The sequence below is a fragment of the Calypte anna genome, chromosome 15 (genome assembly GCF_003957555.1).
Source record: "Calypte anna isolate BGI_N300 chromosome 15, bCalAnn1_v1.p, whole genome shotgun sequence".
NCBI classification, from domain to species: Eukaryota; Metazoa; Chordata; class Aves; order Apodiformes; family Trochilidae; genus Calypte; species Calypte anna.
Genome location: NC_044261.1, coordinates 4,690,114 through 4,715,337, shown reverse-complemented (window position 1 = coordinate 4,715,337; position 25,224 = coordinate 4,690,114). Strand labels below are relative to the sequence as shown.

Genomic DNA, 25,224 nt, shown 5'->3' with positions numbered 1-25,224 from the left:
CCACACACTGTGTGGTACCTTTGCAGAAAACAAAGGGGGAATTTTGCAGACATTTGAGGAAGAAATCTGATTGACAGAACAGTGTTTCAGCAGTATAAGGCAATTGAATGTTCCTGAAAGTAATTGCACTAGAAATAGTATTTAATCAAGATACCCCTAGCAAGGATTTCAGATACTTAAGTTTGTGGGGTTTTTTGTTTTTGATTTGTTTTTTTTTTTTTTTTTTTTTTTTTTTGCTAGAGCTGTGTGTGTTCTGCTTATCTTAGTTTTTAAAATCTTTGAAGTTTTTGCAATTTCTTTCTTACTTTGAAAGTAGAATCATAGGACAGGAAGGGGAAAGAACACGAGTGCCTTGAGCCATAAGTGGTTAGCATCAAGCCTACTACTGTTTTCATGAAAGAGAGGTTTTATCTTTTTATGGCTCATGAAATAAAAACATCAAAAATTGTAAAAAAGCCAAGAGATGTTGTGTGTCAAGATGGTCCTGTGAGTTACAGTGATGAAAGCTCACTGTTTGCTGTAAGCAATAATACACTCAAGGGAGTGATGCATCTTCTGTCTGCTACCTTTGCATCACATGCAGTTGATGGATGGTTGACAAACCTCTGGTTATTGATGCTTTGCATCTGAAGTGTCAAACTTTTCTAGCCACTCTTTCCTTATTCCCCAGTAGTTACCCTGACTATAGATTTTTAGGTTTTTTTTTTTGTTTTGCTTTTCTTACTGTAAACTTTGTGGTGCCCATCACTGCTTTGCCCTTTTATGTTCAGGCTGACATCAGATCTTGTGTGGAACAGTGCCATATCCTTTTATCTGATACTTTTCTCTGTAATTATTACTTTGCTGCCTTTTCAGATGGGAACTTGCCTTTGTTATGTGATACTGCTCTGATCATTTTTGTATCACTTGGTAATATAAAGGTGTATGTGTTCCTCTGTGGTACCTTGATTTAAAAGGTCTTTTTATCTCTCTGGCACTGTGAATAATAAACTTCAGGATTGTTCATCTCCCTCCTAAGGAATGATGAGCTGTAGTCTGTCCTGAGGTCTATGATTAACTTACAAAAGTTTCTTCAAACTTCAGTAAAATGAGATATGCAAAGAAAATATTGTCATCAGACTGCAGTGCTGTTGTCAAAAAGACCTTATCTGACTGATAATATTCAATGGGTCCATTAAGACAACAATTTTGGTTTAGTTTATTGCCCTGCTTCGTAAGTATCAAGTAGTGGCTTGTATTTTGGCAATGTTTAACATCTAATTTTTTCTGTAAAATCCAACTTAGATTTCCCCTGTGAAAAAGACTGTGTGGTGAGGCCATGTGTGATAGAAGTCACTCCAGTCTAATAACATCCCATTGACTGCACAGTTTTGAACTACCTCACTTTTGAACACTGGTGGATTTGGCCCCTTAACTAGGCTAGGTTAAGACTCAAATGTCTTAATTTTCTAAAATGTACTGGAACAGACATCCTTGTTACATTAATTTTCAGATCTAGAAATAGATCACACCAGGGATTTTTTTTATCTGAGGAATTTTGGCTACAGAAATTTCTGATGCTTAACCAATGTGGGAGAGCACAAGAGTTCAGAACATTGAAGGAGAATAGCTGAAACTAAAGAAAAAGCTAAAATTTCTGGTCAGACTACAAAGAACCACTTATCCCAATCCCCATGATACAGCAGCAAATTTCATCTATTGTATTACCAGTCTGAGCTTGCAGCTGGTGAGGCAATTTTCTTAAGAAGCTGTTCTCTTCAATCTGCAAGAAAATGGCAATTTTAAAAATAGTAGAATTATAGAATTGGTTAGAAATGTTTTTTATTTGCTGTGAATGCTGGATAATTGTGGACTGAAGAGTTTTCAAAACTAAAGTAACTGTCAGGACAATGAAGTCCCAAGGATTTGGCAATATAGAATGAAGTTAGTGGTCTGGCAGATTTCTTCAGTTTTCTGAAGCCATGGTCAATAACTTTGCAGTAAAGTTGAGCTATGAATAATGGTTTTGTCATGGACTGAGAGCTGCTGTTACATGAATTAAATCTTTATTTCTTTAATATATATATTTTTTTTCTTTACCAGACTGCTATACAAAATTAATAGCCTCATGAAGAAAGCAGTGTAACCTGTTGGAAAGTAATTGCAACCTGTTTACAGTGCCATGTTCAGGGATGCATCATATGTGCAACCTTTTGCTGTGCAGGAGAAAGCTGAGTATACTGCCTTTTTCCCAGATTTTTTTCAGATTCACTGACCTACAAAGAATTTGCTGCTTCCATCAATGACAAGTATTTTTAAATGGTGTCAGTCAGAAGAAAATTTACTAAAGAGAGAGAAGAAAAACACCTGCTACAGCATCTCTTCCCAGGTGGTCACTGATTGAAATCCTCAAGAAAAACCATTCACAGCCTCAGAGGTCAAATACAGTTGTAGTAGTAAGAGATTGAGAAATAATAGCTTCTGGCATAAGCACAGCATCAAAATTAGATTTTATTGGTTTGCTTTCAACTGATGTGGATCATGTCCTGAATCCAGAATGCTGTAACACTTCTCTGCAGTAGAGTGCCTTCCCCAGACCTTGGGGTGATGCATTTTACTCCATTTGGGGGTCAATCCTTCAAGGCTCAGAAGCACTTTGAGGCATCACTTGCTGTGGTCCTCTGGAAGAATCTTCCCTGTGATGTCTCAGCTTAAAATAAACTGATCTTGCAGCTTGACACAACTAATCAATTTAAGTTGAGCAGATAGCTGTGGATTATAGTAATCTGTCCTTACATAAATAGATTAAACTCCTCAAAGTTTTTTCTTAATCTGGTACCACTGATTTTTTCCACTCACACAAGAGTATGATGTACTCTGCTGTACATCCCCACAGAGAACTATTTAGGTTACTTAACATACTACACTCTTGCACTTGGTTGTTCTGCTGCCAAATTCCCTGTGTAGACAAGTATTTCAGATATGAGGGTACAGTAAAGCTAAATTGCAGTTTTCCAATTTATCTTCATTTTATTTTTGTCATGATGTTGGTTCTTGCCTTACCAGCACTTCAGTTATCCATCCTTTATTTTGCCTGACATTTATTTGCACTGAGAGATTGACTGTGTCAATAAGCTCTTGTCTTGCTTATTCAGGTGGATTAGTCCTGTGGAATTCTGGTTGTAATGGTAGAGATCTGATATAATATTTAGGAGAGATGATATAACTGAAATCTTTAAAACTCCACTTAAATGCTGAGTCTTTCCCAGTAACAAACTTATAATCTGTTATTCTGCCTTTGTAAAAACATGTCTAATTTTAATGAAAATAGCCATGGATGCTAATAGTTGTTTTGGGTTTTAATTTCCTATCCTTCAGAATCCTTAATAAACTTTCATGGTCAAAATCCAGATGGTATTGCAGAGCTCAGTATAGTTTCTGGGTTGTTTTTTTTTTCTGTTTATGCTGATTATAACTCTCCCCAGATAAAAGTGTAAAATTTTTTTAATTTTTGGCCTTTGGCTGTTTGGAAAGCTGCTGTCAGCTTCCAGTATAAGCTAATTCCAATTCAGTGCATATCCACAGCTCAATGGGAGAGCGAAGAGCAAAAGCAAGCAGACCACTTTGCCATTGCCCCCAAATTTACAAACCTCTGGACTCATCTATCTGATGAGATGGCTTCTTTTTTAAATAACCAGTTCACCTGCTGGGTTTTTGTTTATTTTTTTTAATTTTGTGTTGCTTTCCTGTTCTGAAGAGGAACATTGTCCAGTGGAGATGGGGTGTACAGAGGGAATATTTTTAATCCCTTAGATAATGAAGTACTAAAATTAATGCTTTAAAAAAAAAGAGGCCAAACACTCGGTTTTAATAAAAAAATAATGTACAGAATACAAGAGGGAGCTGCAATCAAAATAAGGGAAATAAATTGAATACCCGAGGTTTTTTTCTTCTCTAGGTTGCCTCCTTGATGCCTTGCTCTGAAAGGGGTTTTGCCAAACTGCTGGGAGGAGAAAAGGAGTGTGGTATGGGCTGGGTGATCAGAGGAGTACAAGAGCAGAACAGATTTTGCCTTAGGGCTGGGTAGGAGAGATGCATCCCTGCAACTTTAAGTACTAGCAAAACCATTTAGAGTTGTTAGAAATCTTTGTTTGTGTGTTATCTAGGAAAAGGTCTTAAAAAAACTTCCTCTGCTCTCAATGAATATCTGGAGGGAGAGTGGGAGCTGAAGTCTTAAAAGGCAAAGGCTAAAATCAAGGGGGTAAGAAGAATCTGTGCAGTTTACTCATTTTAAGACAAGCAGAAAAGCCTTGGGTGTGACTACTTCTAAATTTAAGAAAGATGGAAACTGAATTTACCACCCCCAGATATCCTGATACTTCAGCCTTTAGTGATGTTGCAATTTAAAGTCTCCTATCATGATGTGTGCCAAAGCTGTTCTCCCAGTTCTTCAGATCAGATGGAATTTATTTCTGCTCCCAGATGGGATTTGAGAGTCAGCATTAATCAAACATTTGAAAGGAAGGTTTTATTTTAATTGTTTATTGGAAGAAGAATTTTGGTTTTTCAAGATGGAGAATTTCTGACTGTTAAGCTCTTCTCTACAATCCTTTCCTCCTGCCTTTCAATCTGAGATTTCTCCTTCTGTTTTGCAGTAGAGGTCTTGTTTGCAATTTTTTTTGTAGGGTTTTTTGTTGGCTTGATTGGTTGTTTTTGTTGTGGGTTTTTGTTTCCTTTTTTGAGGTTTGTTTGGGTTTTTGGTGGGTTTTTTTTTAACAGCTGATTTTGTTTTTCCATATAGAAGGTTCTTTGGTCTAATTTTCCAATTTGTTTTGTATTACATTGAACCCCCTCTGATTTCAGGTTTCCATTACATAAATAAAACTAACATTACCTTCCTATGGGATCTGAAGATAACCAGCCTCTTCCAGTCCTCTGTTCTAGGACTTGCATTGATTTGCAATGTACACAAATGGTAGATTGGTTAGGAGGAACTGACATCAGTTTAGGCCACCACAGTACTTGATGAGCAAATAAATATGTAGATTAGAACCAAAAAAACAGGACTAATAAAGCATTTATGGACAAAAGCTTGGGAAATTGGGTTGCCTTTGAATGCCATCTGTAGCAACCCTTTTTCACTTTTTTGAATAAAGGCAAGGACTTGCATTTGCTAAGGAAAAAATAATTTATTTCACAATTAGATGGTGAAGACATAAGCACAAAATTCAGGTGTGCAAACAGAAGTTGTATCTGAATCTGTATTTTTTAGCAGTGTATGTCTTTGCTCTTTGAGACTGACAGTTCCTGGAAAGGATACAGAGTTTATTCCTTAATATGATAGCCTGCCTCAGGTAATTGCTCAATGGCACAGTTAAAATAGATATCTTGCAGTTAGAGAGGCTCAGTGTCATTGAAAATGTTCTTTCAGTGTGCAGTGATGTACAGCCTGCAGCTAATGCAGTTGTATTAAGGAACAATCTAAGGTTAGGCAACAACAGTGGCATGAATCTTGATAGTTATTTATAGAAAAAAAAACCCTCTTTTCATAGATGAAGTGAACTAGAAGGGACCATAAATTGGATGCAAATAAAGCTCCTTTTGAAATCCTCTAGTGCTGGAGTTTTGTAAAGGAGCTTTTGTGTAAATTGTGCTACCTATTCTTACACTGAAATTCAGACTTGTTCAGGAAACCACTTAAAATCCATGTATTGCTTGAGAGTGCTGGAAAGAAGCTTGAAGTGAACTCTTGAGTGGTCTCTGTGCAGCATTTGATGTAAAATTCTTGGATTGCTTTCCAGCTGTAGCTTTTGCTTTCAAATGTGCCTGTGCAGTGATCATGTGTTGCAGATGCTGAATGGGTAATTTTGCTTTCCAATAATGCATCATAAATGAGGATGTGACCTTTGACATGGGTAAACCTGCAGGAGCTACTACTTTTAATGTATTTGCCATGTAGAACATATCATAACCTGTTCTTTGGGTTAACCAGATACATTTTCAGCTATCCAGGCTGCTTCTGGATGGGTTGGTGGTGCTTGTTATTGCCACCAACATCAGCTCCAATGCTGTCAATCCCTACAGTAAAATCAATGAAGGTTTTATCACAGTATGACTTGAAGATCTGACTTTTGAAACTCTCCTTTCCTTCCAACAGTGACTGAAAGTCGAGGGATCCTGGAGAGTATACAGAGATTTTCTTTACTGCCAACTTACTTGCCTGTGACCTATCGGATCCACAATGCAGATGTTTCCTTCTTTCTGAAGGAAGCCAACCAGGATATTATGAGGAATTCTAGCTTGCAGTCCCGAGTGGAATCCTTTCTGATCTACAAGTCCAAGGTACCACCTGTGTTAAACGCCAGCTATGGACCTTTTTCTGTTGAACAAGTAGTGCCCCAGGATTTAATGTTGTCCTCAAATCCATTTGGATCTACTAACAAGTTTTCCTTTAACTGGAAACTTCAGGCCTTCATAATGAGCAACAAAATTTACCTGAGCAAGCCCAAAGTCCAGGTCCTCTTCTACATTGTGGGCAGGGACTGGGATGACTACAGCACCACGGAGCAGCTGCCCTGCCTGCGGGTCTTTGCTTTTCGAGAGACACAAGAAGTCAGGGGCAGCTGCAGGTTGCAAGGGGATCTGGGGCTGTGTGTGGTAGAGCTGGAGCTCCTGCCAAGCTGGTTTAACCCCCCCACGGTTGTTGCTGGCCGTAAGAAACCAATGGATCAGTCTGAAGGGAGCCCTGTGGAGCTTTACTATGCCATACAACCAGGAGATGAGAAAGGGGAATGCACCAAGGAGGATGTAAGGAAAAGTAACGGGATCCGGCCAGGGCGCAATGACATTGATGAGTCGGGTCCTCCCTTGCAGAGGATTGGAAGTGTTTTCCTTTACCAGACCCATGCTGTCCCTTCCTTACATGAGATGAGATTGGATAATAATATTGCCATCCAGTACGCACCAAAGGCTGTCAAGCAAGGTGACATCTTGACTTTCCTTGTATCTGTTGCTAAAAATTCAACAGAAGATCAGTTCACACTAAGGTAAGGATGTTCTCTGGTTCTTTTGTACTTTTTTTTTGTTTATTTCTCTTGATATAGGAAGTCACCTTCTTGTATATAAACTGCCCAGTGGTCCTCCAATTGGTGCTCTACAGAAATTGGAGTTGGCTGACTCAGCACTTCTATTGTTCAGTCTAATATTGTATGAGATGTAGTATCTTCCAGTGAGAAAGGCCTTTTCTGAAGTTGTCCTTTGAGTATAAAAAAATGAAGCTATAGAGCTGAGACTGATCTATATAGTAATAGGAGATAACATTTTAAAGTCTACTGAGGTTGAATTTGCAGTGCTCCTAATCTCTTGTTGCTTTGAACTTTACTGATCTTAACCCAGGTTCTACAGAGGTATTTCTAAGAAGTGATCAAGAAATAGGCATCTAAGAGTTAGGATTTATGTGCTTGAACATCTTCCCCTAACTTTCTGTGAGACTGGTTCTGTGTTATAGGATGTTTGAGGTTCCTAAATATAATATACCAAAACCATTGCTAAAAATGAAAAAAGGGTTTGTTTTTTTGAATGTACCATCAAATGCCTCATTGATTTACTTGGTTGCTTTCCAAGCACTGGGGTATAACATTGGGAAGCCCACCCTCTGGGGGAGGTGGTTTGCTATAAAATCAAGTATTTTACCTTTACAACATATATAAACTGGGTAAGCACAATGCTTAGTTGCTCACTTGAAGAGAGTTATTTCATCTGGTAGAGAGCAAACATCTACAGGCTCTCTGCTCTCTTTACGGATGTTCAGGTTTTATTATTCTTAAGTCAATTGGCCTATAGGTTATTTCACTGGAATTTAACTAATTTGAAGACAGGACAACCTGAATTCCCTTGGTCACTAGGTGTTCAGGGGACACCTTCCTTCCTCTTCCTTCTCTTCCTTTCCTTCCTTCCTTCCTTCTTCTTCCTTCCTTCCTTCCTTCCTTTCCTTCCTTCCTTCCTTCCTTCCTTCCTTCCTTTTCTCCTTCCTTCCTTTCCTTCCTTCCTTTCCTTCCTTCCTTCCTTCCTTCCTTCCTTCCTTCCTTCCTCTTCCTTCCTTCCTTCCTTCCCTTCCTTCCTCCTTCCTTCCTTCCTCCTTCCTTCCTTCCTTCCTTCCTTCCTTCCTTCCTTCCTTCCTTCCTTCCTTCCTTCCTTCCTTCCTCCTTCCTTCCTTCCCTTCCTTCCTTCCTTCCTCCTTCCTTCCTTCCTTCCTTCCTTCCTTCCTTCCTTCTTCCTTCCTTCCTTCCTTCCTTCCTTCCTTCCTTCCTTCCTTCCTTCCTTCCCTTCCTTCCTTCTCCTTCCTTCCTTCCTTCCTTCCTTCCTTCCTTCCTTCCTTCCTTCCTCTTCCTTCCTTCCTTCCTTCCTTCCTTCCTTCCTTCCTTCCTTCCTTCTTCCTTCCTTCCTTCCTTCCCTCCTCCTTCCTTCCCTTCCTTCCTTCCTTCCTTCCTTCCTTCCTTCCTTCCTTCCTTCCTTCCTTCTTCCTTCCTTCCTTCCTTCCTTCCTTCCTTCCTTCCTTCCTTCCTTCCTTCCTTCCTTCCTTCCTTCCTTCCTTCCTTCCTTCCTTCCTTCCTTCCTTCCTTCCTTCCTTCCCTTTGAAAGGATGTATGGACATCCAGACATGTATGGAGACATCTGATACACTTGAAAATTGGCTTAAATGTAAACATTAAAAATCTTTTCAATGTATGAGAGAATTTAGGTAAATACTTGTCTTCTTTTTTACACTCTGAATGCAGGGTCTTAGAAATGTGACTTCAAAGCATTTTGTTTCCTGTGGGCTGTGATCACTTAAACATAGAGCTAGCTATAACCATCACAATTCTATTACACATAGGTTTATAATATTTTGAAAAATCTTCCTCTGTTTAAATTGGGAGGAAAACTGAACACCTGAACTTCTAAATGAATGCTGCTAAAATTAATTTTCTGGAACAAAAAGGAAATGATGTGTTTGAATTTTTGCTTTTTATTTTGAGATCTAAGGTGTCACAGAAAGAAAAAAGGTAAAATAGATAGCAAATATCAGTTAAAAATGAAAAATGTGGCATTTTCTTCTTCAAAAACATCAGTTTGATGTTACCTTTTAAAAACATAAGCTTCTGTAACAGCCTGCTGTTAGTCATGTTGCTTTCATGAGTTTTGATTTCTCTTGACCTGCTTTTTCTAACAGTAACTGGCTTTCAGTCTATAATCTGTTGCAATATCAGAGTTGTTATAATATCTGTTCTACTGTGCTTCTAAAGCACCCTTGCCTGTCTCTCTTTGATCTAGCTACAGCATGTCTGAGCTTTTGTTTGCTTTTATTGGTCAGAATTGTAATATCTTTGTTCTGTATTCATCCCTTCATGACATGTACAAAGCTAATTCAGTTTTCAGTGGTTGGTTATATATATATATATATTCTTCTGCTGCAAGGGGAAAAAACAGCTACCAGGTAAGAACAAAAACTGGGCTTGATTAAATGCTGGGAGCTCCCAGACTCCCAGTGTCAGACAAGATGCTGGTGCCACTTTCATGGCCCTCTCTTTGGGAGCTAATGTTGCTCTAAGTGATTAGATATTGAAGTAGCCTTTGACTGAATTAAGGCCCTATTTCAGGACTGAAAATCTTAGATGCCAGTCTGTTATACCCATTATCCATAACTAAATGATCTTTAAGGCTCCATCCCAATGCAGACCCTTCCATGATTATCCTACACAGGTGCTCTTCTGACATGGTCAGCTAAACAAAAAACTGCATTTGTGATGTGCTGCATGGTCTGATTTCACAACAGACTCCCCAGCTGGTGTTGTGTAAAAGCCACCAGAGGCTGCTTTTGTGACCTGATCAAATTTCAAGTCTCTAAAAAATCAAATTATTTTGTAGACACTGGGTCAGGGTCTATTGAAAAGAAACTTCAATCCTGTTACAACATGTAAACATCAGGGCCTGAGCAGGCATGTAGAAGGTTTTCCATCTTGTCAGCTGAGATGGAGGAAAGAGGAGCAGGAAAGTGGATAATCAATAAAATTATCAATTTAATGAGAAATTGTATTAATTTTTATTTTGAAGCAGTTCTATATTATTAGAAGTTGTAGCTTGAGTGGCAGCAAGAGTTGGAACTCTATGCAGAAAGTGAGGCCAAAGGCTGCTGGCAAAATGCTTTTACCATTGCTTTTGCTCCACTGGACTGGAAACCATGGCTTGAACAGATGGAAAATATAGGATATACAGCTCAAAAAAAAAGAAGAAACAGCCAGGCAAAACAACCACAAATCAAAATTACTTATTGCTGAATATTTTTGGTTTCAAAAGGGTGATGTTTAGAGTAAACTTTTATCCTCTTTTTAATAGAAAATTGTGTCCATGGGGAGCCTTGTAGAAACTACTGAGTACTAAGATATAAGAAAAGGTGTATCTGTATTTTTCCTCATTAATGTTCTGTGCAGTGGAAGATGTACAGTACTGAAGGTGAAACTGATGGACTGCTTTTAATTTTGTGAAAGAGTTGGACTAAAAGAGTCAAGGGCTGGATTTTGTTTTTTTAATGAACTAGGCAAATTAAAAATATTTGTCTTGACTCTGTATGTAAGAGAGACAAAATGTAAATGGTGGATAAATATGGAATACTGCTGTAGGCACAGACTTGTGAGCTTGAACTGGGAGCACTGAGCCTTAAGAAACTGATTTCTCAATTTACACACTTGCTTCTTCTTTGGTCCCAGCCAGGTCACTCGACCTCTCTGAGGCCATTTTAGTACTGCAAATATCAACAATTAATTGAAGATTGCATGCTGTATGCAAGCAAAGAACAATTCTCTTCCCAGTGAAGCAGTATTGAATGCCTTTTTAAAATAAATGACTGAATGTCCTGTATCTTTATTATGTTTTTTTTACTGTTCTGTAGATAAATCAGAGATAACAGAGAGAGACTTCCTTTAAGGAATTTAATGCCAAACATACATATAGATTCATACATTTGTAGCTTTTTTTTATGGTTGTTCACTTTTTAATAATACCTAGTGAAGCCTTGTGTTAAGTTATATAGAGTTATTATCCTTAATATGTAAATGAAATTCTGACAGCAACTGATTATAGATCCTCTGGTTTCTCAAATCAGATTCCACCCCTCCCTGTCCTAATTTTCTATAATAATGTAGAAATACATTCTTTCCTTTACTTGATTCTAAACCAGAATCTGGGATAGCAGAGTTTACCAGGACATTGGGAAGTGTGTCTTTTTGTAGCATCCATCTCTTTTCACATTGTGATGCAGATCTTGCCAGAAACTGAGGGTATGGAATAGTGTTCCAGTGTCAGCAGAGTGTGAAGCATCCTGGGGCACAGGGAAAACTCCAGGATCTAAAACTGTCCCCATTTTATGAGTGATGAATTCTGGTGTTGTTTTATGCTGCAGTGGGGTTTTGTTGCTATTGTTCCATGTCAAATTTCTCTAAAGGGGGAGAGAGAGCTTATGTGGTTTCCTGGCAGTGCTGGTATCTGAGTGAGCTGTGAGGAGAGAGCTCAGCTGCCACTCCTGCAGCCTCTGGGCTCCAGGATTACTCTTAAAGTGAGTTTCCAGTGGGCTGATATGAGAGCCTGTAGAGTGAAAGCTTTCTTGCTGTCTTGCTCTCCTATGGCAAGTAATTTATATGCAAAATACACGCTTTGCAAACTGCTTTCTTTTTGCTTCCTACCTGGGGCTTTTGCTCCATTTTTCTTTCCTGGGAATGGGTTTTCTTCCCTGCTGGGATCAGCTAAGCTCCTATTCTAGTGTTTGATGACCTCACTGCAAGCATGGGAGGTGATGGTAAGAACTGAGATGTATTGTGCAGTAGAAGACACGTAGGTGTGCAGAAGGGGATGGGAGTTTTTATTTTTTTGAAAGCAGGACCTTTTGACCAGCATTTTATTGCCAGAAATTGCAATAGCTTTGTATGAACCTCTAAATAGAGAAACTTAGTTCATTGCCTTGTCTGTTCAGTTCTGGTTTTGTCTTTATATACATGACCTAGCACGTTCAGAAGATGCTGCTAGTGGAAAAATAAACTCCAAGAGAAGAAGGAAAATTTCATGATCGACAGGAAGGATTGGAAGCTGGAAGAAGCTGTTGGAATCTATTTCTAGCTGTGTCACAGACTTTTCATTGTGACATGGAAGTGTAAGACTAATCTAAAAAAACTTTATGCTCAAAATTCTTTAAATAGTATTCGTTAATCTGACTTCAATTTAGCAATCCACCAGGACCCTATCAATTTGTCCAGTCACACCAGTAAGAGCTGCGTGTTCCTTGGTGCTGTGTCATCTTCCAGGTGGCATCTACAAAAATGTGGGCCTTGAAGCAGCAGATGTTCCTCTGACATTTCCTACTGACTTGGTCTGCATAGATCTGTCTGTGCAATCTTAAAACTTCAGACCTGTAAACTGAGGCACTAGAATTCATCAAACTGAAATCCTGCTTTCCTTTGCATCTGATGGGTAATTGGTGGGTGTCTTACTGGGATGCTGAGATCTAAAATTAACTTTCAGAGGGGTCACAAACTGTGGCCTGGAAGGTGATGGGGCCAGTGGTGAGCCTGCTGGTGCATGGTGGGTTGGAAGAAAGGAGAACCTCTGAGCATCACAGCTGCAGCCAGGGGCAATTTGGAAAAAAAACAAAACCTGCAGCCAGAGGTTTTAAAATATGAGGTCTTTGTGTTCCTCGTATCCCAAGATACCAGGAGATATTAAGGTCTGTCTTGGTAAAATGTGCTGTTTCTCTAAATAGAATGAATTCTCTTGAGAGCTTTGGTTAGAAGATATTCAATAAATGCAGATGACAATTATTATCCACCAAACCCCTCAAGTCATTTGCTAGCTCCCTTCTGCTATGTTTGATTTGCTTATTGGTTTGAATTGTTTGTTTTTGAGAGAGAAATATATCCCATCAGCAATGAATTTAAGCAGTCCTGAATTATTTAACATTTTACAGTCTCTTCCCTTCAATTGTATGTATATTCTCAATCAACTTTAAAAATTTTGAAGGAGAATAAGCTCTCAAATGGAAGAGATATAGGCTTTGTTTTCCAGTTGAAAAATCCTGCCTATGTTACTTATATTCTTTCATATTCATAGCCTCATGGACTTCAGTATTTTCTTTAGCAGTTACTGCTCAGTGAGTAGCTATTGGAAAATCTTTTCATTTAGAGGAAATCCAGTTTAGTTTCACTAATAGCAAATTTACTGACTTAAGTTGCTCTATGTTATCTTATCCTACATATAGTTTTGGAGTTTACTGTCAAACTCTTGCCACCAGATGTATAAAATGCCATTATTCTTAGGAAATGCCTTAAGGTTTTACAGGAAACCTGTACAATTCTGCTATTGTGGAAATGATGAACTGAGAGTTTTGTATAAGGTGTATCTGATATTTCTGCATTTGTGATACGTAGGTATTTTTTTATAAACTGTTGAGAGGGTTTGTGTTCTTCCTGTGGTGTTTTTAATGTCGTCTTTCTGCTGACAGTTGTGGGAGTTCAGTGACTAATGTGAAATTGTCATAGTGAATAAGCACTGCTCATTGATAAACAGGAGAATGTTTTGTAGAAAGTTCCTAGAGTTTAGGTTACTTGAACTTTTCTTTGTCATTTTTTTTCTAACAATTAAAAATAATAATGCAGCAAAGATGTAAAAGGCTGCATAAATACATGAGGGTACCAGAGTCAAGATCACTAACACACAGTTTACACAGTAAGAAAATTCAGATAAGACTTATATTTTATCCAGTTGCTTGTGTGTTCTTCTAGTGCTGAGCTAAATAAAATGTTATTCTTAGAGATGAATTGAAAATATTGTAGTAGTAGAAACAATCTGGCAATAAATGGTGATCAAGAAGGTCCCCAGCCACATATGACTCTGTAATGAGATGGGCTTCTCTCTAGACCTTAGATTCCATGGCTGTTTCATGGTACCCAAGCCTGAATTTGTATTCCTGCAACATTGAAATGAATCCTGATGTGCATTTTTCATGTCCTTATTTTTATAGCTTTGGTTTGTCCTGTCACTTCAACATCCCCTGACATGTTTTGGTTTAAAGAACACCTGGAATTTTCTCTTCAACATCTATAATTGATTCTTTTTCCTTCCTCTTTTAGTGGATCTTGTGGCTGACTTTGGCCAATTAAAATTCACGGCAAGCAATGGCTTCTCAGATTGTGCTGTTTCTTCTGCCTTGTTGCTTTTTTGGACTCTCTACTGTAATCTCTTCAACAGGAACTGGTACCATAGGCAAAAGACTGTTTCTTTAAACAGTGATTTTAAAGGAACCTCAAGGTTTTCAAGCCTTGTGGCTTGGTTTGCCCTTTTTTGGCCAGGTGGCTTATCACAAGGTGAATCACTCTTGATGGTCTCCTGGGCTGACATGTCAGTCAGATTGTATTCAGTGACTTAAATGAGGTAAGGGAGATGTTGAAATAAGTGGGAGTTCTGTACTGGCACCTAAGATGATGAATCTTATGCCTTTATTGTTTCATTGTAGTAAGGATTATTTCCCAATATGATCTTGTACAGTGATGGCCTTACTAAAGCAGTGCTGAGGTGGAATCACACCTATGATGCAGGCTGGTGAATGGACTCACTTTTGTACTGATTTTTTTTCAGCATACTGTACAAATATGAATTAACTTTCATAGCCCATTTATGAGGTAGTCAAGAAAATTTTCCCCAACCTTCTAGATGGGGAAAGAGCTTTCCTGCATTCCTAAGGGACCTGGTAATGGCCCCAAAACTGTCAGTAACAGCATGGAGACAAGTACTTCAGAACAATTGACTTCCAGGGCATTCAGTTGTCTCTTGCACTGGCAGATTATATAAAGAAGAAAATATTTTTTTCTGTTAAAATTACTCTATGTAAAATCCTCTGTCTTTGAGAATCAAAGTTATGCTGCCTGAGCAGTTGTCAAAAAAACTGAGATCAAGCAAACCATTACTCACATGAGTGGTCTTTACAGCTGACTGTTGTTATGCTTTATTGCACTGCAGTGGTACCCAGGAGCTACAGTCATACTCCAAGGCCTACAGCTCTACTGTGAATACATGTGGAACTGATGGCCTTTGCAAGGACCAGGCACAGTTGGTTGGACCATCAATAAAAATGAAGCTGTGGAATCAGTCCTTTGATGGTCTGCTTACATGTATGAGGATAACTGTGCTGCTTGCACAGTCTCTGCTTGCCTGAAGATGTACTTCCAGGAGTAAGAGTGGGCCACAGTTCTGTTCATGCAATTATAGGCTGAGTGGCTTTATTTTACTTGTCCTGCTTGTCCTTGCCTACCATGGCTCCCCTTACCACTTGAAAGCAGAAAAGAAAATTAGTTAGGGAAGCTTTTTGACACTTCACCTTTGTTTTCTTAGAATTCTTTTCTTTTTCATTAAAAAAAAAAACCAGGCAATGAAACTTGAGTTTCACGTGTAGACTAGAATAAGATCTTACCTCACTGACCCTTAACTTCAAGTGGGAAGAGCATAGAATATGCTTCAGCATTTAGTGCAGGATCAGCATCCTTTACCCTGAGCTATGGCTGACAATGTCAGTGGAGGTCTTTCTGCACCATTCCATTGTGTGCTCCAACCACATCTCTGTTATAACTGTTCTGCCTCTTAGTCCTGTTCCAAAGGAATCCATGTGCTTATTAAGGCACAAATGCCTTTTGCATACACAGGCATTGTAGGCCTTGAAGTCTTTTCTAACAGAAAGTGATAGCTTTTTAAATTTTTGTTTATGTGTCAAGGGAGATTTGGGATACCTTTAGAATCAATGTCTTTGAGTATTATTTTCTTCCCATAATACTTCTTACATCTTGGTGGAGAAAATGCTAGATGTTCCTGTGTGGTAAGAAATGAAACAATATGAAAGAAGGTTGTCAGGTTTCTGCTAGATAAATGGAAGACAGATGGTAAGTGTGATTGGCACTGACAAGGTGTGAGCTGCCTTGTTTGCAGGTGCTGCTCTTGTCATCCATCACACTTTCACCTAATAGTGGGAGATGTCACTGTGATGTACTGAAATCCCCAACTGACTGATAAAGTGAAGCCAACAGGAAGAAAGGTTTGGGTGAGGGCATTGTGTTGGGAACAGCATGACTTTAAGGTGTGTTAACACATAAAGGAGCATCAAATACTGTGTTTTGAGATAACACGTGAAATGTTTTGCTGTGCACATGCTCTCTTATGCCATTTGAGCTGTGTAAGGGTTTATTGTTTTATCAGGACCAGGGGATTATACATCTCACATCAATGTCTCTTCTGAGCTTGGGGCCAGGGCCAGGTCTCACAGTGGGTCACTTGCTCATCTGCTACCTTGAGAGTAAACACTTTCATGCTGGTGTTGTGCGACAGGAAAATGTGCCCCTTGAGGAAGTTCAGAAGCTGTCACAATGCAGAATTCCTGCCTTCTTTGGATCTAAAGCAAAGGTTCTGCAAAAACTAATACAAACTTTATTTCCAGCCTATCTGTGGCCTGGACACTGTGTAAGATCACAAAGTTATAGAATTACTTGGTCATACTCCAACAGTGTTGAGAACCTCTCTGCTAGGTCAGGTTGTTGCAATGAACGTGTCTGTGTCATTTGTTTACTTTCCTAGTTATTACAAATTTAGGAGATGGATGTTGGATCTAATATACTCTTCTGTATTCTTGTTGGTCCCCAGTTATGTTTATCTGGCTATTGCTTCCTTTTTCTCTTAATCTTGGTTGCCACATATGTAGAACATTCTAGCAATCAAAAATCTGACATCTTTAGATGAAAGCTGCTGAACACAAAGGCCATTTCAGTGACCTTTCCCAACCTAGTTTTCTGCAAAGTGCTTCCCATATAAATGTTTCCTGACTGCTGCCACATCCAGACCCATTTCTCATGGCATGTAAACCCTCTGAGAATGGCTGGTTTGCTTAACTCCATCACAAAGAATATCAATAGTAATAGCCTATGGTAGATACCTTATTGCACAAAATAATTGATCAGAAGTGTATTGTAGTAGATATAATCTGATCTAAATCTCTAACTGTTATTTTGAAATGATGAAACTGAACTCTGTCAACACAGAAGTTATTGCCTTTAGGATATTAAAAACTGCACACCCTGAGACAAGATATCTGGCATCATGGCCCAAAGTGATAATACTCTTCAGTGCTTAGTACAGCATATAAACCACCAGATATCTTTAGAAGCTTCATTACAGAAACATATGTTTATGAGTGTATATTTAATAGCATTGCTTACAGAATTATTTTCAGTACTCAGTTATTCTCTGCTTGTTTTCAGGATTTTGCTAGAGGTTAACTATTTGGAATCAAATCAGAGTAGTATTGTATTTACTTTGATTATTTTGTGCTAAATGTCCTTTGTAAAAATTTTTACAGTCTCTTTTTCTTCAAATAAGAGAATTCTTTCTATGTTCTAGCAAGGACAATGCAATGGATTTAGTACCATACAAGCAGAAATCCTCAGCCTGTGCAAAATGCTGTGTTCTGCTGAAAAGTCCAGAGGATCTGGCTCAAAATCTTATGTAGCTACTTCAGTGGTTCTCTGTGGCTTAGTTATACAATTGTGCACTTACCTTGATGTAAAGAGAAGCATTCTGTGTACATGTAATGCAGGGAAACTTTATTTTCACACTTCATTTAATTGTGGTCTTCCCATTCCTTTCTCACCTGTGTTCTGTGAACTTTGGTGCATTGTGCTTTACAAAGGCTTTCCAACAAAAATATTTCTATTTACAAATCTTTGGATCTAACACCCCAAATATCTGTGCATGTTTGGGTTGAAGGATTATCTTTTCTTTTGAAAAATTGCCTATTTTAAGTATTCATTACTCAAGGTAACAGGTCCTGAAAATATCTTTAAAATCTTGTGGTGGGTTTTTCTTTGCTTGCTTTGTTCATTGTTTTATTTAAGGGATAGGATTGCTTGCCTCTAGTTCTTGAACATTAAGAATTCATGTACGAAGGTTTTTCCCTCTGCATCTAGAAATGCTAAATGACACTGAGTTATCAGTGTGAAATTAAAAATTATAAATTCTTTGTTAAAACACTCTTCCTAAAACATGCCCATGATTTGGCTTTTGCAGAGACAGTAATTGCTTTGCCAGTCTGGAGGTTGGAGCTTTCTGTAAAACCTGAAAGAGAAATGTCAGTTGCCACCAGCTGAAGCAATTGTTTGTGGGCAAATTCAACCCAGGAGGGGAAAGTCAATTTTCAATATTACCACTGTAGTTCAGAGAAATGTTTAAATAGGTTTTCTATAGCTTTAAGTGGAAGAGGAAGGGAGATGAGCCATAGATGTGTGCATTGCTAGGAGAGAAAGGAGGCACAATGAAGAGAATCAACATCAAAGCTGCTGGAAGGAACAATATAAACTTGAAACAGAATTTCAGCAAAGGCACCTATTGTATTTGCCTCTTTCATATATCCTGGTTCCTTTTGACTAAAGTGCCTTCTTGTGATAATACTGTCTCTCCTCCAACATCATTTCCATCTTTAACAGAGATACTGCAGAAGCAGAAAGCAGCCCCTTTTTTTAAAGCACTGAGACAAGTGCCAGATCCCACACTGAGGGCAATGTTGTGAGGACCAAGGTGAGCTGGAGGGGAAGGAGAAGGAAGGTACAAAGATAAGATGCTCACCCTCCAGGCCATACAGTCAGTGGGTGCCTTACAGGGGAGAGTTTTTCCAGTGCCAGTGTGGTAGGACTTCAACCAGTGGATTTCTTGCATTTTTCAACAAAGAAGTACTGTTCACAGGGGTTAGTAGAAGAACTTCAATATTTTGGGAACCCAGCAATAACTTGCTATGCTTCAGAGTCACCAGTGAAATTCAAAACTGGTTGCAAAAGCTGCACATCACAGTACAGAGATGGCTTCAAAGCATTAAAACCCAGGAAGTTTCAAAGGAATAATTTTGTAAGGGACAGTGTGTCATAGCACATGGCAACATGAATGTGCTGCTCTTGTTGCACACCTTTCGAGGGTGCAAACTGAGGTGAGCTGTGCAAATACCTATACACATTCACTAAATGTTGCATGATTTGGAAATGACACAGGGATGAGCCAAAGATGCACAAAACCTCAGGGTGCAAGAATTCCAATTACCTCGTGCTGCTGAATATTGGCATCATAGGTTGGTTTTTTTATATATGAGATTATGCAGACATAGGCCTGATTTTTATGGAAACATTCAATATTTTACTACTTGCTGCCTAAGGAATGGTAAGAGTTTTGTACTCTGAGCTTTAAATAGAGGAGAATTGAGGCAGCTTGTGAAGTTAGAAATGCATCCAAGAAACAACTGTATTGAACACATGTTGCTCTGGTGAACTGCAGTTTCTCAGTTTTTGAACATCTCAAGAGTTCTCAGGCACAGTGTGCCAAATGGAGCAGGGCTTCCTACCACCTTTTTATTACTGTGCAGATCTTCAGCCTTTGAAACATGGTAAAGAAACCAAAGGCTACAGCTTCACATATCTGTCGTGACCTGGAGCTTACTTTAAGACATGCAGGATCCTGTACACATTGGCAAGTTAAAGTTTTTCAGTGTGTTAATAATGATGGAGTAGGGGGAATTTCCTACTTTGTATTATTTTAGCTTCTCCATCATATAGTGAGAGTTTTTAGCTGTGAGGGAAGACAGAGCTTGGCTGTTCAGGTTGGCTTTGTTTTTAAAAAAGACTCCAAATTTGAGTTCAGCAATGTTTTAAAATTGCAAACTATTCACCACAGGCTTGCAAATGGATGGACTAGGACCAAAGTGAATAAATAAGTTGGCTGCAGGGAAATAATTGAAAGAGGAAAAAGGAGGAGGGAAGAAAGAGCATTCCCCAAGATAAATTAACATCTGTGAAATAAGACACTTCTAAATGTATGCTAATGGCCTACATGTTTCCATATTCAATTAAGTAATAAGTCCCGAGTTGGCAATATCATCCCAAAACATTCATTTACTAAGAGAAGGCTCCACTGGGATAGCAGAGACACCGTAATGAACTGATGTGGGCAGTAAGACATGATAATGACTACTTCAGAGGGAATTACTACTTTCATAATGCAATTTACAACAAGAATTTAGTTGTGTGGAAGGGTTTTTTTCCCCTCTTCATTATGACAGTGTAATTATGACTCTAGTGGCTCAGAATAATTTCAAGAGGAGCAAGTTGCTTTCACTGAGGATCCTCAAGCACTTGGAATGTAGGACTAAATGCTGCTGCTTTGATAAATAATAGTTAAATGGAAGGTTCACACAGGTCCACAGTCACTCACAGCTGATCTCATCCTCCTTCACTGTGTTCCACTTAAAATGTACTATTTTTCCCCTCACTGGGTATTATTACTTAAATCAGCCTAGTTCAGCTACAGCTTTAACAAGAAGCTCTGATGCTCCTGTACATCTGGATAGAGCAGAGAGAAGGCAGTGTTAGATTCCTTACTTACAGATGGAGAATTGACAGTGTAGGAAGACTGAACTTTGTGTCAGGTCCAGGCTGTCTGAGAACTGGGACAAAGAGGGTTTTTTGAGACTTAGTGTGGTGCTTATATATAGCCATATATATATAAATGAGCAATGAAACTATGGTAGTTTATTCCAGTTGTGGCACTGGCCTGTTATGTAACTGCAACAAGGAATAAGAGAGTTGCAGGTATTTCCAAAATAAACCCTTGTGTGGTGCATGTCAGGAGTTGTTAAAGTAGAGCCAGGTTATTTTGATGTAAATCCTGATGACATAAGAACAATATTTCCAGGACCTGCAACTAACAGCTCAGACACCCAGTATTTTTCCTTGTCCAGCTCTGTAGAGTGGGTGACCTTGCAGGTGTTTCAGCTGCTGTGTAGCCTGAAAATCTGTCATGGGTGTGTGGAACTGTCTAAGGAGCTGGTACATGGATGTTATTTAGAGTGTAGGAGAACTTCAGAATTTCTACAGCTGTTTACACAGAGCAGGTGGCTACAATCCATCTAGAATGGATTTCAAAATTACATCTAAGTACAGTGAAAGAGGCTTCTAGTGGCTGCTTAAGGATGTAAGCAATTTATTAGGTCATTGTCTAGTAGTCAGTCTTTCACTTCAGCATTTAAACTTGAATGAGTGCATTTGAATGTGGAAATATTTCTTGACATTTTGTGCCCCCTCTGGTAGCACTGAGGGTTATTTTTTTCTCCCCTGTATTTTTAGACCAGGTAGTTTTTGTCAGCAGTCTTTGGGTCTATAGAGGAGCAGTAATTCCAGTGTTAGCTTGTTTATTTTTTTCCCCTACATTTGTTTTAGGAAAAAAGTGTAAGACGTGACACTTGGCATATATTGCAGTGGTCTTGAAAGGCAGAACCTTATTGAGGGCATTATTTTTTTTTCTTTTTTTTTATATTTCCCTTTCTAAGAGGCACAGTAAAATTGACTGTACATTTGTTTCTTGTGGCAAATTCTCTTAGAATTATGTCAGACTTCTCATTTTCTTGTTGTAGTAGATTTGGCTTTTTCTAGAAGCTGAACTGGATTTGCTGGGGCCTGGAAAGAGAGCTCAGCTAAAACAAAAGCTCTCTGCTCTGGTGAGGCATTTTGTTCAAGCTTGAAATAAACAGCTTAAATGTAATGCGTGGCCTTTCATGCATCATTGGCACTGTCACAGTCTGGGGGTGATTGACATCTCCATGAAAAGGAAGAGGATTAGTTAATTCATTTGAATCACAAGCTTGTTACTGATAGGATATTTGGTTCCATAGGTGACTGCAGTGCCATAGGAAAGGCAGGTACCAGTAACTTGGAAACCACATCAGAGATGTCTCCTGATGGAGCTGAATGTGATGGGAAAAAAAGTTCTGTGTATATGGAGCATATAATTGTTTGTAGAGGTGCTGACAGGAAACTTCTAGACCTTTTGTAGTCAAACTAGAAGATGGTTTTTGTGGGACCCTAATGATTACACTGCTAAATGTGTTTAGGAGGCTTTGGAAAAAACTAGATGTGAATAGTATGTGATTATTAGATGCCTTGTACTTCTTGAAATGGAAATAACAGCCAACCCCTTGCCCCCAAATTAATGGAAATAGGTGAGAAGGACTTCTGAATTTCTAAAACTAACTTTATCTTTAGGTTTCATAGTCTATTACAGACATCTTTGACTCTATTTTGCAGTCAGGTGAGCAGAAGCAAGAAAGAAATATGTGACTGAATTGCTCAGTGTCAAGTCAACAGACTTGTTGATTATTTTCCTTTTATGTGGTATTAGGATGCCTTACACCCTCCCTGTTTGGTATTTTAAACACAGTAGCAGGTTTTGAAGGTAGGTCAGCCAATACATGGGGAATAGTGAGGATTTTTTTCCTCCTTTTGTGATTTAATAGACTCTTTTGCTCTGTTTGCCCTCTAAGGGAACCAATAGATTTAATATCCACTTTCTCTCATCTGCTGTGGGAATGCAAATGTAATGCCAGATGAATATACTTTCAAGAATACTTAACCTAATGGGCATGTAAAGCCTGGTAATTACCAGTTGTTTGTCTGCTCTCTTATATAATTGTTTTCAGTAATAGGTACCACATGCTGAGACATCTTAGTGTGGGCCAGTGGCAGATTTCTCTGTAGCTTCTCCTGCTCTTGCAGTGGAACCAAGCAAAGGAATGCAATGTATTTGGCCATTTTCAGTACTCTGCAAATACTAATTAGAATATGTTGCTTTGGAAACATAACCATGTTAATAACTGAAATTTAGCATCTGATCCACCTATAATCCAACCTGTGTAGCAACAATGACAGGTTTTTAATATGTGCTACACAGACAAAAATGTTGAAAGACCACCAACCCAGCACTTCTGGTTGGTACAGAAATGATTCAACCATCTGTTTCTGACCCTCACAAGTCCCCGAGCTTATACACAGAAGAAGCAACGTGTAAAATAAGAAAAGTAATTCAGAAAGCTCTATTAATGTCTAATTTGATAATGATGATAAAAGACAAAGGAGAACAGCAACAGCAAATAGGAAAACTAGGAGTGAGTGGTCAGGTTGCCTAACTGCACTAGGCAATGCTGATGTTAAAGCCATTTGGAATAATTAAATGTAGCATCTTGAGCTGGAGAAGACAAAAAATAAACTATTTTATTTCATAACATGTTTTCATTTAGAATGTCACTATAGTGCCACCATTTTTGATATTTTGGTTTTTAATTCCATGGCCCAAAACATTTCAATCAGTAGAGGCTGGATGTGACAAGTAAACTCATTTAAAAAGAGCCTGGATGTGGCACTTAGTGCCATAGTCTAGCAACCACAACGGTGGTTCAGGGGTTGGACTCGATCTCTGAGGTCCCTTCCAACCCAGCCAATTCTATGATTCTATGAAACTGCTCTCATCAACTGCATGTTTTCTTCCAAAGTTGTGTTTGAATAGTGAGCTGCTGAACTGCTTTCTCAGAGTTATGTACCTGCAAGCAAGTGGAGAATCATAAAATATGCAGAAAGTGGGGCTTAGAGATGAAGTCCCAGTCCAAGAGCAGACTTCTTCCAACAGTAGCCATGTGCTTTGGGATGCATGAGTCTTGGTGCAGGTTTGTGGTGAAACCTCCAAGTTTTACGCTAGGGTGTATCTGGGTCCTTTCCCACCCTGAACTTCATAACTCTAGGTCTTTTTTTAAAAAAAACAAAACAAACAACCTTGTTCTAAGTATGGATGGTGAATGTGTTAGCATCCAGCCTGGCAGACTGGAGCAAGAAGAATGGAGCTCTTCACCAACTGAAAAGCACTGGGGCTTCCACTGGCAAGAGAATCTCACAGGCCTGGCTGAAACCTGAGCCACAGCTTTCAATGTCTGTAACTGCTGAAAGACCAGTGTTGATGTTGTGGTGGTGTCAGACTGAGTTTTGAGAGATGCCTTGCTGCTCCAGCACTGACACTTCATGTATTTGCAACACTGAGCTGCAGCTTCTCAGTTGCACAAGTTGTGGTTTGGTGTATTCCCCAGGCAGTCTGTTTACTGCAAACTTTTCTTCTGCCACCTGTCTTCTCCTGGACAATCTAGCATAATTAGGACTGTACATGATATTCCAAAGCAGTTTAATAGACAATTTTCTTCAGAATATTTGTGAATCAATGTCCTTTGAGACCTGTTTGCATCTTTAGGTGCTCAGGGTTTTAATGATAAGACAATTGGGTGCCAACACAGCAGTGCTACTATTTTCAAGTAAGATTTCCTCACCTTGAGGCTACATACATTAGGGTTTTAGGAAAAGAAAGGTTATAATTTGCTTTTCCAGACATTTTGGAGGACTGCAGTGTTCTACCTGGGGCTGAGTGACATTCTAAGAGGTGTGAAATTCCTTCCTAGCTTTGAAAATACAAAAGAAAAGTCACAGATGTCAATTCAATTTGAACCCTGGAAATGAATGGAATTCCCATGGAGCATTAGAGGGGAGGGCACATGTGTCAGGCCCAGCAGTGCCTGGCTGTGGGCAGGCTCTTACTGATGGTTGTGTAATAACTGCTGCAGGGGAGAGTGAGGAGGTGTTTGGGGCTTCATCTCATTGTTTCTTTACTCTGCAGGAGGGTGGTGCAGAGTATTAATTTTTACTTGTGTCTTTTTGTTGTTAAAGATACCATCAGGAGTTCTTATATGTTGCCTTATATACTCTGATAGTGGAATTTTTATTTTCCCTCAAAGTCATACGTGAATATTTCCACTTCTGTAGCATTACTTGGTTTTTCTGCTTTTTGGAAATGTTACAGCAAGCACAGATAAAGCAATCCTGAACAGAGGAATTTTCTGGGTCTCAAATACTTGACTACAGATATTTAGATAGAAATCAAAAATCAATCCCCTTATTTAACATTGTAGCTAACAAAGTTAATAATTGCCTAGTTTAAAAATATGAAGTTACTTTGTCACCTGACAAAGTTTTTTTTTCATATCTTCTGAATTGTAAACACTGATTAGTCCTTGGATAGATTATTTCTTCTAAATGGAAGAAATAATGTTTTGACAAAGCTGTTCTCAGCACAAAGTTCAGTAGACACAAGCTGTGTGTTTGGTCACCAGAAGTGGTGGTACTGTCCCCTCCCACTGTCAGAAAAATACTGGAGTTGCTGGAGCAGTTACCCAGCAAAAGGAGTGTTGAACTGAGGGTTCTGCATGCACCTCTCCTGCCAGCTGGGTCCTATCACTGTGTGTAAAGGACTGACAGCATAAAATATCTAATTCTATGTCAG

At 38.9% G+C, this 25,224-nt stretch overlaps 1 protein-coding gene across 1 annotated transcript in view; it reads left to right on the top strand.

Annotated features, from left to right (window-relative positions):
• The window catches only part of TMEM132D (transmembrane protein 132D), a 209,095-nt gene that overhangs the window by 36,574 nt on the left and 147,297 nt on the right, over window positions 1–25,224 (top strand). Inside the window, exon 2 of the mRNA XM_030460543.1 lies at window positions 6,137–7,025. Coding sequence (XP_030316403.1) covers window positions 6,137–7,025 — 889 coding nt within the window. The remainder of the gene's footprint in view (window positions 1–6,136; window positions 7,026–25,224) is intronic.